This window comes from Thunnus albacares, chromosome 15, assembly GCF_914725855.1.
Source record: "Thunnus albacares chromosome 15, fThuAlb1.1, whole genome shotgun sequence".
NCBI lineage: Eukaryota > Metazoa > Chordata > Actinopteri > Scombriformes > Scombridae > Thunnus > Thunnus albacares.
The window spans coordinates 28,516,210-28,535,471 of NC_058120.1; the positions used below are offsets into that span (position 1 = coordinate 28,516,210).

The 19,262-nt window shown below is 40.6% G+C and overlaps 1 protein-coding gene across 2 annotated transcripts in view; it reads right to left on the reverse strand.

Annotated features, from left to right (window-relative positions):
• The window catches only part of LOC122998234 (neuronal PAS domain-containing protein 3), a 370,534-nt gene that overhangs the window by 45,394 nt on the left and 305,878 nt on the right, over positions 1–19,262 (reverse strand). For both annotated transcript variants that reach the window (XM_044375006.1, XM_044375007.1), the window contains one exon: positions 11,969–12,149. In XM_044375006.1, coding sequence (XP_044230941.1) covers positions 11,969–12,149 — 181 coding nt within the window. The remainder of the gene's footprint in view (positions 1–11,968; positions 12,150–19,262) is intronic.

A 19,262-nucleotide genomic window follows, 5' to 3' on the forward strand; every position in this document is an offset into this window, starting at 1 on the left:
GCATAACACACCCAAATCCATACAGTAGAGTGAATTGGGTCGAGTTGCATCGTGGGTAATGTAGGCACCAGGTTTTGACAAGGAAGACATCTCTGCTTCTACTGCATCGATTGTGATTGTTTGTTTTTTACAATGTATGCAATGCTAAATGTGTGGGTCTGCTGGGTCTAATGCTATAATAGAATGCTAACATGCTAATCGTATGTATGTTAACATCATCATCTGCTTAAAAACACTGTGCAAGATTGGAGTAATGCGCTTTGAGAAACACCCAAAACGTCTAAAATACAAACTTAAATGTACTTAAATATTTTTAACAGAAGTTAGTGGTTCAGTGACAGGAAGCAACTTTTTTAAAAAATGGCTGCAGCTGGTTTTCAAACTCAGTCTATCAAAGCTTGTCTACACTCCAGCTCTCTGTTAAATTTATCTTTCATCTCTCTCTCTTTCCTCCTTTGTGTCTCTCAGTCTGTCTTTCTTTATTTCCTCTTTTAATTTCCCTCTCTCTCTCTCTCTCTCTCTCTCTCTCTCTCTCTCTCTCTCTCCTCTTCCCTCTGTTCGTGTTTGGCCAGACAACAGTAGCGTCCCCAGATAAAAGACGACCAAACAAGAAAGAAAAGGTAGAGGTAGAAGAAGAAGAAGAAGAAGAAGAAACGAACAAGGAAGAAGAGGAAACAGAGAGAGGGCGCAGGATGACAGAGAGATGAGTGTGTTTGGTGTAATTGAATCCAGGCGGCGGCGGTGGCGGCGGCGGAGGAGAGAGAGGGACAGATGGAGGGACTGAAGAGATTAGCATCCGTAATCAGAGGCGAGCGTGAGGAGAGGCGGCGGCCGTGTTCATCGAGCCGCTAACTGTTTTTTTTTTTTTTTTTTTTTTTTACAAACACGTCTGTGAAGAAGCTGCTACCGGCTTCTGAAGAACACAAACTACGACTTATTGTCTCTGATCAGACGGAACAGACGCACACGTGTCGTTTTACATGAGAACTACTTTAATAGAGGATTTAAGAAGGAGACCTGCTGCCGGATCTGATCGAGATGCATGAAAGAGACATGAAAAGATCACGTCATAAAATATCCAGATGCGTTCTCTGGAAGTAGCTCCCTCCCTTAAAGTTTCTCCTTCTTCTTCGTCTACTTTTACCCTTTATTATTCCTCTCTTCTCTTCCCTCCTTCCTGTTTTCCCCGTCATGATCAAACTTAAACACACACTCCTCATTTGACACCACCAGGACACACACACACACCTCTTCATCATGTGCCCTTCTCTTTAAACTATATTAAGCACACACACACACACACACACACACACACTCTGTCTGTCCACAAATTAAAAGTTAAGTCTTGGACCTTGAAGAAGTTTCCTCGTGTTATCGCCGCTGTGACAGACAGATATAGCAGAGAGGAGCGCTTTATTTGTCGTCCGGAGCCGCCCTGTCCTCTGCTGTTGTTATCTGAACAGCTCCAGCTCCCATTGTAAACAGCCCCCGTCCTCGTTAAGAAGCCTAATTAGAAAACTCTAATAATAATAGCCCGTGATTGGCTATTGTGTATTCTAAAGATTCCATTTAGAGAGGCGGCGGCGAGCGGACGGCGATTCAATAAAACTTAACCAAACGGATAATTTTGCTTTAGTAATGATCCTTCGCCTCTGAAAAAAGTTCTTTGTTTGCCTCAAGTGGTTTTTATTGCTTTTCTTCAAGAAAAAAAAAAAACTCATGACACTGATTTAATTAATTTAAGCACTTTGGCTAAATCCATTGTGACTAATTCTCCCAGTGAGTGTGGAGTTTAGAGGATCTGCTGTATGGAAATCATTTAGCAGGTCTGATTAAAAAGGCAGAACGGCTTCATGTTCCAGCACTTTGAGTCGAGGCTGCAGCTGTACAGTTAAAACCTGCATATGTCACTTCCTGTCTCCAGTTTCAACAGTCCTGTGTTCACTTTCTTCTTCAGTGTTAAATTCAGAGACATGACGGTCTTTCATGACCTGTGTGATATCATCGGAAGAAGGTGCCAGGGAGCAACGATGTAAACAAACAGTGGCGTATGATTCTGGCTGTCTGGTTGCCATAGTGCCGCAAACCTTTTATCTGTTTAGCTGTTCCACCTCGTAGCACCAACAACGTTATTCCTCAGGTTTGCACAGAATAACAATCTGTGCACCTATTGGTCAACGTCACAGGACACTAGAAGCTAAAAGAGAGTGAATATTGGTCTTATATTCACCAGGTGGACAGTAGGGGTGTGCCCAAATACAAATATGTTATTCGGCAAAGCACAAATAGTGGGGTTTTTCACGAATATTTGTTTCATACAAATATTTTTTAAATTATTTGTTCTCAGGAAGAAAAAAAACAAAAACATGTCAAATACCAGCATGCAGGTCGGTTACATCACTATCTCAGTGTCTCTCCTCTGCTCCGCTGTGACGTCTATCAGCAGGTCTCAACGAGGGGAGTCACATCCACCTGCTACATGACGCACATTTCCTTATTTGGACATCACTCCCGGAGTTGGGGGTGTTCCCCAGAGATAAAGCTGAGCTACTGACACATGTAAAGTGCTTCCAAGGGACTCTCCATAACCTGTTGTTCCCCTTCTCCTTTCCACAAAGTTAGGTTGTAAAAAATAGGCAATAAATGAAAAGTGCAAAGCAATAACTGCCTTTGAGGTTCCTCCCTACACATTATACACTGTGCTGTCTGTGTGTTATGGGTGTATAAATAGGTAGAGGTCTGTCTGCAATGAGGTGATGAGTAAAGTTTTAGCACAGTCGTCTATGATCTGGGAGACTCCAGTTTGAGACCTGGTGTCGGGACCTCCTTCGTAAGGTAGTTTAGTCACGAACACTTATTGTAGCACTTTAATTTTCTAAAATTAAAAGCATAATAAAAACAAAAACAGGATTTTTAAGCCTCTTTCCACTTTTATTCGAATACAAATACAAATAATTTTTCTGCCTCAACAAATACAAATACAAATACAAATACAAATACAAATACAGGACTCACTGCACATCCCTACTCTACACCGTGCGTCTGTGAGGTCGGGGTGATATCACGCTAATCGTCATGTAGTCTGAACCTGGCGTTATGTTTCTATAAGGTTTGCTTGTACAAACAAACTCTCTTGACGTCACAAACTTGAAGTAAATCTTTAGTTTTCAGCCTGATGAACGTCAGCTGTTCACGAGGAGCTTTCATCAGAGATTTCATCATCGACACGTTTGTGTTGCGAGTTTCATTCACAAAAATGTTCCCAAAGAGTGAAAAGAAGAATTTGAGGTTGCTGCTGTCAGAAACACATTGATCAGTGTCGGTCGTCGTATTAGAGGAACTGAATCTATCAGAGCAGCAGCTGCACTGTGACTGAAATAAAGAGGAAACACTCTGACATGAAGTTAGACGCTAAAAAACATCTTTCTGAAGCAAAGAGCTGCATGACTCATATGAATATTACAGCCTACAGCAGGTGATGTTACACCGTCACATGATGCTGGACAGAGAACCAGCTGTTTACTGCTGCTGACATAAACATCAACACATCTGGAAACGCTCTCGGTAAACTGGTAGCCATGGTGACGATGATACGGTGAACATTACTGTAGTTATATATTTTATTTTAGTTGATTTATTTAAACTCCAAATCCATTCAGATTAAGGCATTATGATTCTCTTGTGAAGGAAGCAGATTATCTCTGAACTAAATTTCATCTGCACCTCAGAGAAAACTGATGAAAGACACAAATTTTCTTAAATCATAAATTTTGCCTTTTTAAGAACAAATCTGTTCGAGTGTTTCTTGCATTTGGCTACAAAAGCATCAAGGTATTAGTCAATCCACAAACTGTACTCAATAGATTAAAAGAAATTACAAAACAAACACACTGTTTCACTGATGTGATGCAGAAATAGAGAGAATACGAGTGGTGAAGTAGTGAAAGAAGAAGTGTGTGTGTGTGTGTGTGTTTTTCCCGCCACATTCAACCTTTGTCTCCTGTCCTGGAGTCCAAGTGACATTTTAAATGCAAATACAAACATGCTCCAGCATCAAACACACACACACACACACACACACACACACACACACACACACCGTCAGTGAGTTTGTCCTTGGGTAGCAGCCATCGCCACCGCCGCCGCCGGCCGATCTAAATGACATTAAACGTAGGTGACTGTAAACTTGGGTAATTATGATAAATGTGAGCGATTATGACGAATTATTCCCCTCCATTGTGCTAATAGCGTAATTAGCAACAATAATCAAAGACTTATGATGTTGAAATAAGGCGACGCCGCGGACAATTAGACCGCAAGGAGCTAATAATGGAGAACTTATGGTGTTTTCCTAGAGGGCAGAATTACTGTTACTTCCAGAAGGACTTTGAAATTTGGGTGTTTTTCTAACTAATTCTGCCCTCTGATGAAAGAAAATTGAAATAAATTCTCAATTAACTGCAAGCTTCTCTTGTCTGATGGTGTGAATGTGAATGAAAGGCAGTCACGTATCAGGACGACGGTTAAACTTCAGATCATTCGGAGCTCTTTAGAGTCAGTTTGGTCGCAGTTACACGCTAGATAAGAGAGGAAAGAAACACCGAGGTTGTTTTATTGTTGTTAAATGTGAACATATGTGAGCTCAGAGTGTTTAGGGAAAAGAAAATCTGAACTGTATTGAAGCCTCAGAAGGAAACAGATCATTTCCATCATTATATTTTTCTCTGTCAAAGGTGTCATCATTGTGTGGTCATGCAGCTATGAGGGAGGATGTGTGTGTGTGTTTTTTTTTTAATTCTCGCCCTCTCGCCGCGTTCAAAAACAAGATTCGGTTGCTGAACAATTAACTTTTTCATGCAATAAAAGAACCAAAACTCTTTTAGTTTAGCATCTGAGGAGCGACTGTCATTCAGGAAGTGATGAAAGATAAAATAACTGATGCTGTCATAACTTTTCAGAGTTATAAAATCATGTTTGAAAGTATTTCTAACCGCTGTTCAGCTTTATGGCGTCTGTTTAACCTTCTAACTCGACTGGAAATTCGACACAACATATCTCTAGTGTTGTTGACTCAGATAATCCACTAAATATGGACTCAGAAGGTGGAGAAGTGATGACATACTCACGCTGCTGCCTCGATCTCATTACATCATCATACAGACACAGATTTAATCAGTCAAACGTTCGTTAATATCTGACTGCAAAATTTCTGAAGAAAGAAACGCCAAAAGACTTTTTTCATGGCACAAAGTTCTTGGTTTCTAATCAGCAACAGAGTGAATACATGGTAGATCATTTAGAGATTGTTTAGCAAGAAATTAGGCTGAAAACCTCCAGTATGATGCTGAATTTTGTCCACAAACATGTTGCCGTATCACAACATTATCAGTTTTCAAATTTTACCTATTATTAATAAAGTTTTCAATTTATACATCTCTCTCAGCCAATTACAAATCAGTTCATACGTAAAAATTATCATCAGTTCCTTTACCCTCAACATTACCTCCAGAGAGGAGGTCAAAGGTCAAAGTCAACAGCCGGCAGATAGAGTGGAGACGTTCCTGTGATGATATAGACTGAAGAGAGAGGAAATAAGGGTCCGTGAGGGAGAGCGTTTCCTCCTCTCAGTCAGACTCTGAATTACACTCACGAGTTATAATTTCCAACCACTCACCCTTCAGAAGCGTTAGAGACGCGGAGCCTCTCTCAGCCTCGGTTTGACTGATATTAGTCAAATTGCGTCATGTGCTTTTAAAGATGACTCTCTTTAACTGCAAGAGGGTGTTTGAAAAGGTTGCGTCGAGCTTCAAAAGGAAGATCCCTCTCCTCTCAAGGTCATCTCATATTTTAAACTCCAATTTCAATACTTTATGAGCGTGACTGTAATTAAAACGATGGGGTCAGCTGTCTGATATATTATGACGGAGCAGAAAACGAAGTAAGAATGGTTATTAAATTTGTTTTTTTTTAAAATTCAGACTGATGAACTTCAGATGGGAAACTTTTGTCCGTGATGGAGGTCTGCTCCGACTCTCATCTTCGCCAGTTTCCTCTGACCGTCAGTTTCTGATGATGGCGGCGCAGCTCTCTCTTCATGGTCTTTTGATGCCTCGGAGCTTGTATTTGCAGATTTACAGATGATGTACTGTCCAGATAATTATAGAAGCGGTGTAGTGATGTCCTCCAACATGGCAGCTCTATATTTATATTCTGGGGCTCTACTGGAATATCGTTACATGATTCACGGTTAAAAACTTTATTTATCTTCTACTGGTCCTTTATGCAGCCCCTCAGTTCAGCCTCTGTGTGAAACAGCCCTGACTTTTGACTTGCAGGCAGCGTTTCTACATACGTTCTGAAACTTTGACCATGTTTAACAACCAACGTCAGAACAGGAAATAAACAACAGGAAACGGAGCAGATCTGTCAAACCACAGCTTGTAAAGTTACTGTTCAGACACTGGAGACATTTCTACTGGCAGCAAAGTTTTTTTTTAATGTATTAATTATTTGAGTTTGCATTTTTTAAAAATGGATATGTTTTTACTGCTGAGAGACGACAGACTCGCCTCCTCTCCCTGACTAATATTATCCAGGTTAAAATGGGAAAATGAAAAGAAAAAAATGTATTAATTCGCAAATGTATTAATCAGACCTGCAGTGAACACAAATATAACAAGTTAAACTAGACTGGGAATCAGCTGCAGCGTCCAATCACTGCAGACTCCCAGTAAAAGGAGCCGTCTTTCTCCTCTGAACAGAGCAACTTCCTGGGTCACCCGAGGAGCGAGGAGACATGGAAATAAGGTAATGAGAAGCACCCTTACGTGCACTGGAGGCTTCAAGTTTCCACATCACACTTGAATAAGTTGCATACCGGACTGTGATTGGCTGCCAAACAAGTCTTTCTGTCCTTCTCTTCTTCTTCTTCCTCCAGATAAAGTTACACTTTAAAACACTTGACTATACACCATTAGCATACGGAAGGATGCAGCGGTGCCCGGAGTGTGAAACTTCTCAGAGAAACAAAGTCAGCCGCGATCGATCGGAGACTCCCTGGTGCATGGAGGAAGAGGCAGGTGATGAACGGAGGAACGCTGGAAAAGAAAGAAACAGAGACGCCTCGAGGTGGGAGAGGAAGAGGAAGAGGAGGAGGAAAAGACGATGTGAACAAATGGAAAAGCTCAGCCGGACGCGTTAGCAGGCGTGGCGTTCGCCAGGTATCGACTGCAATGAAAAGTAATGACGAAGGCGCCTGTGGAAATGCATTACTCATTGTCTGGAGGAAGGGATGCTGTGAATGTAATGCTGAAGAAAATTATATAAACTAACAAGACAAAACACCTCAGAGCTGCATCAACAGAGCTGATTTTCTTTTTCTGGCTATAAATGTCTATATGATGACATCAAGGTCGCTAAACACAGAAACCACCAGGATACCAGAACCTTACTGTTGTGTTATGTTTTACTTTTGTTATTGAGAAATACTTTTTCTCCTGCCTCAGGTTGATATGTGGAGTATTACAGTATCTATGAGTCAAGACGCTCTTAACGGCTGACGTGTGAACTCGTAATTGCTGCTTTGGGAGACGCGTATAGAAATTTAAGATCATTCTGAGATCTTAAAAGCCTCTTCACGCTGTGTGATTTTAGACTGTCTGAGACAAACGTTGATAATCGTGAGAGAAACATGGTGAAATCTTTGCTCGTCAATATAAATGGTATCCACCGGCGACCGATTTGGAGCTTTGACGACAAAATTTCCACAATGTGACCCTAACCCTAATCCCCTAACCCTAACCACTGCTACGACACACAACTATAAACCAACCAATCAGAACGTGACATAAAATGACACAGAATACACTGGCAAGCGAATTGAAACCACAATCCAAACCTTAACCCTCTAACCCCCTAACCCTAGCCTTAACTCTAACCCTAACCCCCTAAACCTCTAACCCCCTAACCCTAACCCCCTAACCCCAAAACCCTAACCCCTAACCCTAACCTTAACCCTAACCCCCTAAACCTCTAACCCCCTAACCCTAACCCCCTAACCCCAAAACCCTAACCCCTAACCCTAACCTTAACCCTAACCCCCTCACCCCAACCCTAACCCTCTAACCCTAACCCCCTAACTCTCTAACCCCCTAACCCTAACCTTAACCCTAACCTTAACCTCAACCCTAACCCCCTAACCCAAACCCTCTAAACCTCTAACCCCCTAACCCTCTAACCTTAACCCTGACACTAACCTTAACCCTAAGCTTAACCAAAGTACTTCTGTTGTCTAAACCTAAACACACACAGGACTAGAGCGGCAACAATCAGTCAATTAATCAATTAGTTGTCAACTACTAATTAATCACCAACTATTTTGATAATTGATTAATTGTTTGAAGTAAGTTTTGAGAAAAAAAAAAACCCAAAATTCTCTGATTCCAGCTTCTTAAATGTGAATATTTACTGGTTTCTTCAGTCCTCTGTGACAGTTAACTGAATATCTTTTGGTTGTGGACAAAACAAGACATTTGAGGACGTCATCTTGAGTTTTGGGAAACAGTGATTGTTATTTTCCACCATTTTCTGGACCAAACAACTAATCGATTAATCTAGAAAATAGACAGATTAATCGATAATGAAAATAATCGTTAGTTGTCAGGATGTGAACCTCAGTGTGTGGTGTTAACATCCTGTGTTTTGTACGTTTCAGCACATAAAATAAAGTGCTTCGTTCATTCGAAAAATTGTTGCTTATGCAGAGAACATATTCCAGGCAGCGATTACGTTTGCCAACGCAACGTTATTGGTAAAACACTCTTACACTGTTGTAATTTCCGGAAATACGTCATACAATTAAGCACTTGAATCCTTGCAAATATCATAAGTGTGGATGTCGGGAAGGACCCTCATACAAATTCATACCAACCCCTCCTCCTCCTCCTCCTCCTCCTCCTCCTCTCTCTTTTTTTTAATTCCATCTCTGTTTCTCTCCAGACAAATTAACATTAAAGAACACATACATGAATCCTAATCCTCCTTTCTTTCTTTCTCCCTCTCTGGTCACATTATCTTCGGGGATCGCTCCTTCACATTCATACATGTCCATCTGAAACCTCGGCCTCCCTTCGCTCTCTTTTTTTTTTTTTTCTTTGGACAAATTAACATTGCTAAGCACTCATGCACATTCAAACACCTCCCTACATCCCCTGTCTCTCCTCCTTTCTTTCCATCTCTCGCTCTCTCTAGACAAATTAACATGGGAGAACAAACACCTCTGTCCTCCTCCTCCTCCTCCTCCTCCTCCTCCTCCTTTTATTTCGCTCTTTTTTCTCTCTCTGGTCAAATTAACTTTGGGAATCACTGAGACATTCATACAAACCCCTACCTCCCTTTTTTTTTTCCCCAACGTCTTTATATCTCTCTATCGTTAGGGCAAATTAGCATTGGGAAACACCCATCCATGTTTTTAGATCTTTTTTCTTTCTCTCCAGACAAATTGACATTGACGACCACATATATGTCCTCTTATCCTCCGTCTCTCCATATCCCAGTTTGGTGCATGGGGAGGCTTGGTTTAGAGGTTTGAAGAAAGTCAAAGAATAAAAAAAAAAAAGAACAAAAACCTCAAATGTGGAACTCCAATTAATTTAAAGCCCCCCCCCACCCCTCCTGTCCCCCCTCCCTCCACACCCATCACCAGCACCAATCAGCCAAGAATAAATCCGCGGCAGATCTAATTACCGCGCCGTCTCCGAAGACCCGGCCGCCGCGAAGCCAATCTTCCCCTCCTTGTTTGAACAGGCTGATGAACTAAGGGACTCGATGGATATCAAGTCATTTTGTTTAATTTATAAATGGATTTTCCCCTAATACTTAAATTATCATCAGCATGAGAGAGAGAGAGAGAGAGAGAGAGAAGCACAATGAAAAGCATTTTGGAAGGTAAAAAAGTCTTGAACATGTGGTGCAGCAGAGGATGTAGGGATAGAAGAGATGACGCAAAGAATCCCAATGAGGAACGCCGCGTCCTTTTCCCAGTTTACAGGAAGTGACTAATTAAATCCAAACTTACAGCGGAGGGAATGCTGGGATACTGGGAGAGAAGTTAGGACTAGAGGGCTTCAGGGTTAGAGAGTTGGAGGACCAGACACACATGTGGATTTATTTAATATATAAAATACTCTACTTTGAATAATAATTTGTGTCTGATGTGGTTTTTCCACAAAAAATGACATCTGCTTCTTCTCTCTCATTAAAAATTCCAGAATCTATAAAAATAATAATAATATATTCAATTTATACCACACTTTTCGTTCATAGTGAAACTCAAAGTGCTACAGTTTTATAAGGTTTTAATAAGAAGTTATTAATAAGAGTTAATATGAAAAAGCCTTTTAAGCCTGTTTTAAAAGAGTCTAGGGTCTGTGCTGGTCTCAGATGGTTTAGGAAGGCAGCTCCACAAGTGCGGTGCAGCAGAGCAGAAGGCTCCATCCCCCCCCTGCAGAGCTTGGTCCTGGGGGGGGCCCCAGAGGAACAAGCTGCTGGTAGATCTGAGGGTGCAGGTGGAAATATATGCAAATATATTTCATCTCTGAAGTTCAACCGCTGGACACGAGATGTCTCCTACTTCACTGTAAAGTCCATCCTCAGTGTTTGTGGAGGCTTCAGGTTGAATATTGGACCAGGATTGGCTTCCAAACTAGTTGTGATGTCACAAATCTGACTCTTAAAATCGGATTTTCAATGAACTCAGAGAAACTTTCAGCAGACGACGCAGGTGAAAACAGCTTTCTAGTGTCAAACACGTAACATACATCGTTCTTTGCAGTGAATCTCAAACATCCAACTGTAGGAACCAGAAAGATGCTGCTTACATGTTAAAGTTGCCCCGTAGGGCACAGATTGTATTATAACCTTTATTCCAACTAGAATACATTGAGAACTCATTTGCAAAGTAGCCGAGTAAAAAAATGAATAAAAGATCCAAAGTATCAAGAGACACAAATAAGGAACATACGATTAAAATGGCAGAAAAAAAGTTAAAATAATTTTAAAAAAAGCCAAATCAGTAAAATAGACGGTTGCACTGAGCCTGATTGCATCCTGCTCCACAACACGAGAGCTACAGACTCTGAACAACAACCCACATTAGCTTTCCTGCTAAAGTCTCCTTGTTATCTAACTTACTAACATGAACCCATCTTGTCCTGCACATTAGCTTGTTGAACAAGCAGCCTCACAAACATTCACCAGGGAAAAGTGTGCTGCTAATTACAGTCCTCATTTGGGTGACTTAAGTTTAATGAGTCTCAAGTTTATATACAAATTCTTGAAAAAAATAAAATGTATTTTCCTGCCGGGGCTTCTTGCTGTTCTGTGTCTTTTGAACTTACTGTAAGAACAGATCTGCTTTCATCCCAGAACCGACTCAAACATGTTCATGTTCGTTCATGTTTACTGTGTCTTTGTTTCTGTTTACCTTCACTGTTCCTTGTGTATCTATGCAGGTTGAACTGATTATTCAGCCCAAACAACCAGCCAGAACAACCCTAACACTCCTCGTCTTCCTCCTTCACTCCCTCCTGACCTTCTCTTTCCCTCCATCCCTCCGTTTCTACCGTGACCTTTTATTCTCTTCCCTCCTCCTCTCTTCCACAGTTCAATCTTTACTGAGACCTTTTCTTCCTCCTCCTGTCTTACTGTTTCGCCTCCCTTTCTCTTCTGTCTTCTTCACCTTGTTCTGCCGTTCCTCCGTCCTTTTCTACTCCCTTTTCCTCCTTCTTTTATCCCTTTATTATTATTCTCTTTTATTCCTCCTACCTCCTAGTTTGGGCTTATTAAACTAAGATGGCCACTCTCACTTCCTCCCTCGTTCAGATGTCTTGAAAAGCGACGACAATGAAAGAACCTCGTAGGCCTCACCTTCCTTTCCTCCTACCCTCCACCCTCGCTCCCTCGTCCTTACCTGGTTCGGGCGTCTCGGAGTGCGACGACGATGAAGCCGAGGACGCCCCGTCTTCGTTGACGGCTCCCTGGGAGAGAGACATCCCTCGGCCCGGAGGAAGCTTCATGCCGAGCTGCTCTGCCACCTCCACGTGATCGCCGGGATGGATGTAGTCAAACACGCTGCTGCCGGTCAGCTCCACCTACAGACCAAAAAAAAAAACAAAAAACAGATTTGACAGATTAGAACCTTTCTCTTCCTCCTCTCAACCTCCATTTCACTCTGTTTCCTACAAATAATGTTTATGTCCTCTAAAAGTGGCTGGAAGTCAATTAAAAGAAAAAAACAAAGGTGGATAAACTCTTAAACTGTTATATAACGTGCATGCCAGGTACCTGGATGTATGTGCTGAGCCCTTTAATGTAGGCTACATTTCCACCTCTTTAATTTAATAAATTCAACTATAGACACGCGATTTTCACTCAAAGCCGACCGTCACAGAGAGGGGAGGGGGGAGTGGAGGAGACGTGATTTAAATGTAGTGATAACGGCACATATTTTAATACATGCATACATCCATGAGCATGCTACAGCTAAGTGTTGCACCGCCAAAATGTTCTGGGTGGAATTCAAGCGCTAGAATTATCGTTCTGCTCATTGGAGAAAGTGGATTACTGCTTTTACTGGTAATACAGTGACAGAGCAATCAGAAAAAGAGGCTTCGTACTAAAATATGAGTAAATATACTTATCAAACAGAGGGAATTAGAAATAAAAGCCTCTCTATAATATAAGCCTCCTTCCAATAAAGGCCTAGTACCCTCTGCAGTTAAGGTAAATAAAGGCCCTGACCACTATTAGAGGAAATACGGTACTTACTACCCAAAAATGACAAATAGTTACGTTTGAGTGACAGTTTGAGTCATTTACATCCTGCACCAACTTTTTTTTACTCATTCTTTACTTCCTGTACGCTACTCTTCACTCTTCTTCATCTCATCTTCCACCACCTCTTGTTTATCTCCTGCTCCTAATCCTAAACCTCCTCCTCCTCCTCCTCATCTTCATTTTCTTTCCTTTTACTTTTCTCCTCTCCTCACGGTTTCTTCCCTCTCTCCTTCCTCATCCGGCTTGTTCATTCCCTCTCTCTCCGTCTCCTCCTTCCACTTCCAGATCTTCTTCCTCCTCTCCTCCTCCCTCCTCCTCCTCCTCCTCCTCTAATCCCTCCCTCAGCAGCCGTGGAGAATCAGCGGCGGCTTTTCTTTCTCATGGAAATGGAATAAATAAGCTTCTTCTTATTAAATAAATACAGAGTCCCTTCACCTTAAAGACTCTCATTAGCGCAGATAGAGGCGGATTTGTCTTCGTTAATTGGGGATGAGACGAGGGAGCGCCGCCAAAACCGCGGCGTTACGCTACACACACACACACACACACACACACACACACACACACACACACACACGAAATCACACCAGCAAAAATAAAACATACACACATCATCATGCACAAACAAAGGTTAGAAATACACACACTTTTACTTTTTGTGTTATGCACATGTACACACACACACACACACACACACACACACAATTAAGTACACGATTTTCAATGGTGTCACGTGACTGTTGTGCTCCATCGTTCGGTGTGTGTTTTCATTTGTAGCATATCAAAAACATTGTGCACATTTATTTCCACATACTAATCTGGTTATGTGTGAGTCTGTGTGTGTGTGTGTGAGTCTGTGTGTGTGTGTGTGTGTGTGTGTGTGTGTGTGTGTGTGTGTGTGTGTGTTCAGGTTTTTGGGGGTCCACTGGGACAAAGAGGATTACATGGGTGTAATCCCTTTATTAAGAAATCCCTTTAAGGCAATTTAGTCCCCTCATAAAGTCTCATCTGGAGCAGAAAGTGATGATTAAGAAATGAGACTGATCACTGACTCACACCCACACAAACACACACACACACACACACACAGACACACACACAGGCACACAGACCCTGGTGCACCATGGGAGTTAGTGTTCATGTTTACACGTTACAGTGCTAATTGGATCTACATTGTTCTTCTTTGCAATAACACGCTGACTTTTAATCAATTAAAACTTGGCAGAACTATTTTACATAAAGTCAGTGGTGGAGCTAATTACACAGAGGGAACAATGCAGAGATGGAATTAGACGTTCAGACAGCTACTGCAACAACACTTTAAGAACATTATCATACAGTAAAAGTGGGAAAGTACAGTACAGAGTAGAGAGCAGTGGTTCCTAAAAGACTTTATAGACACAATGAACACAAGTCTGTCCCGCTGTACTGACACTGGACTCAAGAGGTCTTCTCTTCCTGTCAAATATCTTTTTATCTCTTGTATGTTACATGTTGTGCTGCTTTCTGAATAAATGTTGCTAACCTCAATCCCAGATACATCAGATTCTGTTAATCTTGCCTCATCTGCAAAAACTCTTCAGCTCAGTCAGGAACCAACGCTGCAGAGACTTCCAGTGACACTGGTTGCCAGTGAATGCCGGTGAATCCCAGTAGTCAGTAGTGAGTCACCAGTTGATTTTATACATATATCAATTTAAAAGTTGTTATTTCTGTAAATTGTCCGACAACAATCTAGTCTCTAGTCGCCATTTTTCTGCCATTATTTTTCATGCTATGTAGCTAGGTAGCTTGCTAGCTAAGATTAAAGATGACATCCCCGTTCTTAATCCCGCCTACTAAGCTCTGATTGGTCAGTAGTTTCTGCAACTCGGAGAAACACCAAACCTATTTGAATCTCTGATGTGGTCGGTGGTTCGGAGGTCGGGAGCCAGACGGGAAGAATAACCAGAGCGCTGCCAAAGAAGGCGAGTCGGTTGAGTTTTCACAGCAAAATGCAAAATGTAGGGGAGACCGGGGACGGTTGTAACAAGGGTTATTTGTAACACTTTCAATTTCTCCAATCAGGAATGAGTTATCACCTGAGTCACTCTGCACATGCTCAATTTAGTATTTGCTCCAAATATGAGGAAGTATCACCCTGTGGCAGACACAGTCCGTTTTTAGAAAGAAAAAACTAATTTTGAGGCAAGAAAGTAATTTTTTTTTTTACTTTATTTATTTTTGTGATAGCATTTCCTGCTTTGTAGATAAACTCATCAAACTTAAATCATGTTAATTATGTGTCTGTGTAGATGCAGAGATAAAAGCTACACCATTTAATAGCAGACACACGTGTCACTAGTTTCAACATCAAATTTTGAATGCAGTGGTTTGAAAGAGCTACAGACAGAAATGTCAAAAATGTTACAACCATCCCCGGTCTCCCCTACACTATGTGTGACTTATGAACATTATTTTATGACATGATTTAACTCCAAACACTCAAACTGATAAAGAGTTCGACTAATTCATTTACTCCTGCACATAATTAAGACAAAACTTTCCTCAAAGTTTATAACATCTAATTTTATTTGCAAACTTGTTGCATCGGTTAGAGAGAGAGATGATCACTTTCTATCACATGAATCATGTAGAAGAACACTAACTAACATCTGTCAGTACGCTTTGATTTAACAGATGATTGAATATTCACTAAAACCTGCTGAGGATGTACAGGACAGTAACCTGAGATTTTTTTTTAATCAGCCGGAAACCTTGGCAACCACAACGACTATACATCATGTTATCCTTCCAGCCATTTACACAGAGGTTGGCCAAGTGATTTAATACCATTATTATGATTTTTTTTTTTCTTTCCCCAGAGTCTTTCGTCTTTATGAGACAGAAACATAAAAGGTGCAGAGAGGAGACAAGTTTAAGCAATCCGTGCCAAATACTGGAAATATTCGGGAAAATGTTGGAAGGACAAGTATGTTTTCAACTTCCTGTCTGCTGGATGATAGATTTCCAGAGTGTGACCCTGTTTTAAAGCCGTTAATGTTCACCTGTACGTAATTTTAGAAGAATGTTGGATAAACTGAGACAAACTGCACATTAAACATTTAAGGCTGATGCAGAGATGAACGGACTTAGACGCAGAAATTCACCCGAAATCTACAGAGAGCTGAAGTCTGAACCTGAACTTTCAGAAATGAGAAAACCAGCGATAATAAGTACAAATCCAGTCTTGGAACAGAGTCTTTGGAAACAGTATGTTGTGTTGTTCAGTCCATATGTTTCGACAGGAAACACAGCAGCTGTTGGCAGCAGTGGCAGGAAGTGACATCATGGTTCTGGCTCTTTATTATTTTAAGTCAACACTGGTCGACGTAGTACCGATTAAAAAAGCTGTATCATAGAATAACTTTAAGGGTTTCCAGAGTTTAGTCTGAGCCACTTCTTCTTGCCAATCCAGCGATTATTCCTTCATAACAAGTAAAAAAAAACAACAACATACCTGCAGTTGGTTGAGTCGACATTAAATCAGATGTTTGAGTTACATAAAAGCATTAATATTAAAATATAAAAGTACTTTCAGAGTGTTATAATATTATTACATTAACCCTTTCAAGCATGAATTATGATAATCTCATAAGTGTTTTTATTCCTCTTTAGACCTGAAAACAATATTTGAACTTCATTTTTTTTAAACATTTTTCAAGGAGTTTGTCCAACTTAGTGGACAGATGATTCATTGTCATTTTCTCCCAACATCAAATCAATACTTGGAAATTTTAACAATTGTATTACTCCTTAGTTGTTACTTGATGTTACAAAATTTTATTTACTTGCAAGGGTCTGTTACTATAGAAAGATTGGCGAGATGTTCCTGAGCCGTGGAGCATTTCCTGCCGGCAGGCGGCCATCTTGGTTTTCAGAAATTTGTGTTGCACTTACAAAGGCCGGCCAGTGGATGGCAGCGTATGGGACGACACACTAGAGTCCACTGTGTTGGCTGATGTGCAAATATACCATTAAAACCCCATGCATATATAAGAAAACAGCTGTCAACTGTAGTGACCACTGTGCATGAAAGGGTTAATGGATTATAATTACTGATGCATTAACATTTTAAAGTTGCAGCCGGTTGCAGAGGAGCTGATTTTAAACCAATCAGCATTTATTTGTAAACGATATGATACCAATTTATTGTTAACTTACACTGAAATTCATTTTGCATCCTTAGTTCATCATATAGTTGATTATAACACCTTCTGTACAGGTTCCTGATTTTACAAATGAAGATTAGTAATACTGGAGGAGAAATAACCCTGATGATATCATAGTGATGTCATCAGGAGGATAATTAAAGCATGAGCACGGCGTTGCTATCTGTAGCTGAGCAGGCTGAGTGAGGCGTCAGCGCCCCGGATGACCTCCACGTGTGGAAAACCGAACGCTGCCGTCAGACTTGAGTTTGAGTTTTGACGTTGTTTGTCTGTTTTGAGTCTTCAGATAAAACTTATTAAAACACAACAGAGACGCCGGCTTTATCACTCCGCTCGCCCTCCGAGACAAGGACATCAACTGACAAAAAGACAATAAGAGTGACGGCGATAACCATGTCGAACGACCGCAGACAAAGACAGACAGAGAGAGAGAGAGAGTTTTCTGAGTGTGTGTGTGTGTGTGTGTGTGTGTGTATGAATTTATAAGTGCGAGTGTGTCTGTCCTTCCTCTTCCTCTCTTATCACTCCAGACTTTAGGCTGCTGTCAGCTGTAATTACTGCAGTGTGAGTGTTACATCACTACTGTTCAGCAGTGTGTTAACCTTTATTTAAAACAGGACAGTCGACAAACAGCAAGGTTTGACGTACAGAGACGGACGACACGAGGGAAAGAGTCAGAAACAGTAGACACACTAAGATAAAGTTGAGCTACTACGACAACCACAATTATTACTACTATTATACAAAAACTTTTTTAATAATAATAATAATAATAATAATAATAATAATAATAATGTAATGATGGCTCAGAGATTGTTTATTGTTATGCTAGTTGTTACATAGAGGTGAGCTGTTAACTGCAGGTGGAACTGTTGCGTAAGTCAACTGACAAAGCTAACGTTAGCATGCTAATATCTGAGCTGTTTATATTGAAGAGGTAATATGGACATATCTGACCTGACGCTTTTTACATTTCACTGAAAACAAAACACTTAACATCAAATTACAAAATGACCAAATAATGTGCGTTAGCTTAGCATAATCAGATATTTCCCTCTCACTGTAAAACCTCCTGAATACCACTAGATCTAAAACACACATATTTCTCCAGGTATGCAGATAGAAATAAAACAAAATCACATCTACATTCATATAGATTAACTTCACTTTATCTTTTGGCTCCTAAAACTGTTTAATTTAGAAGTTATGTTACAGCTCATGATGCTACTCTCACTTGTTAGCATGGTTGGTTGCTTCTTGTTGTTGGACGAAAGTGTTTACTAGATGAGACATTTCTCAACTTTTAATGTTGCAACTTGATTTAGTAAATCAGTTTGAAACTAGTTAGCAGTTCAGAACTTTGCACACAGATTTAGTGATTTAGCGCCGATTAGCCGTCAGATTAGACAGTGTTTTGTTGTTATATTTGGAGGTCTCGCTGGCCAGTCGAACTAGTTACAAGCCAGCTTCTCTAACCTTTAAACAACCACTGACCCTAATATGAAACTAGAGAAATATGGACCCATTTCTCCTTAAAGGAAAATTATGGGGAATATAAAACAGACCAAATGGACCACAAGGAACACATTTCTGATTTTTTTTTTGAAATTCTACCTTCAGTGTCAAAGATCTGTAATGTAACATATATGTCATAACGATATTTCCCTAACTTGTTTTATATCAATTTGTTCAAGAAATGTGGTCAGAACAGGTTAAATGTAACACAGGACGTCTTATTAAAGCATCAGAACTGTTAAATGGGTTGAAATCTACCTTTAGTAACAAAAAAACAAGCTTTTTAAAAAATTAGCTAGTTCTGTCACACCGCCATTTTGGAAGTGTTGTCATGGGTACACAGATTCACACATTGTCACATGACTGCACCAGGATGTTCAGTAGATGTCACTTTAGGGGACTTCATGAGTTAAAATCAAGGTTAAAGCTGTTATAAGGAATTTTCCAGAACACTGAAAGGGTTCTTATAGGTTAAACACAAATACCAGCAAGTAAATATCAGCAGCAGTTCTACTATATTCTCCTCCAGGATAGAAACACATCTTCAACAAAGCCAAAAAGCGTCTCCAATGCAGTCCAGGTCAGGTCAGACTATGTCAAATCACAAAAAAAGTGAGTCTAACCTTCGTCACTGTGTCATAATTAAGTAACTGTCTACTTCTTCTCTCTCACACGGTAAATAAACCTCCTGCTCTGAACGGG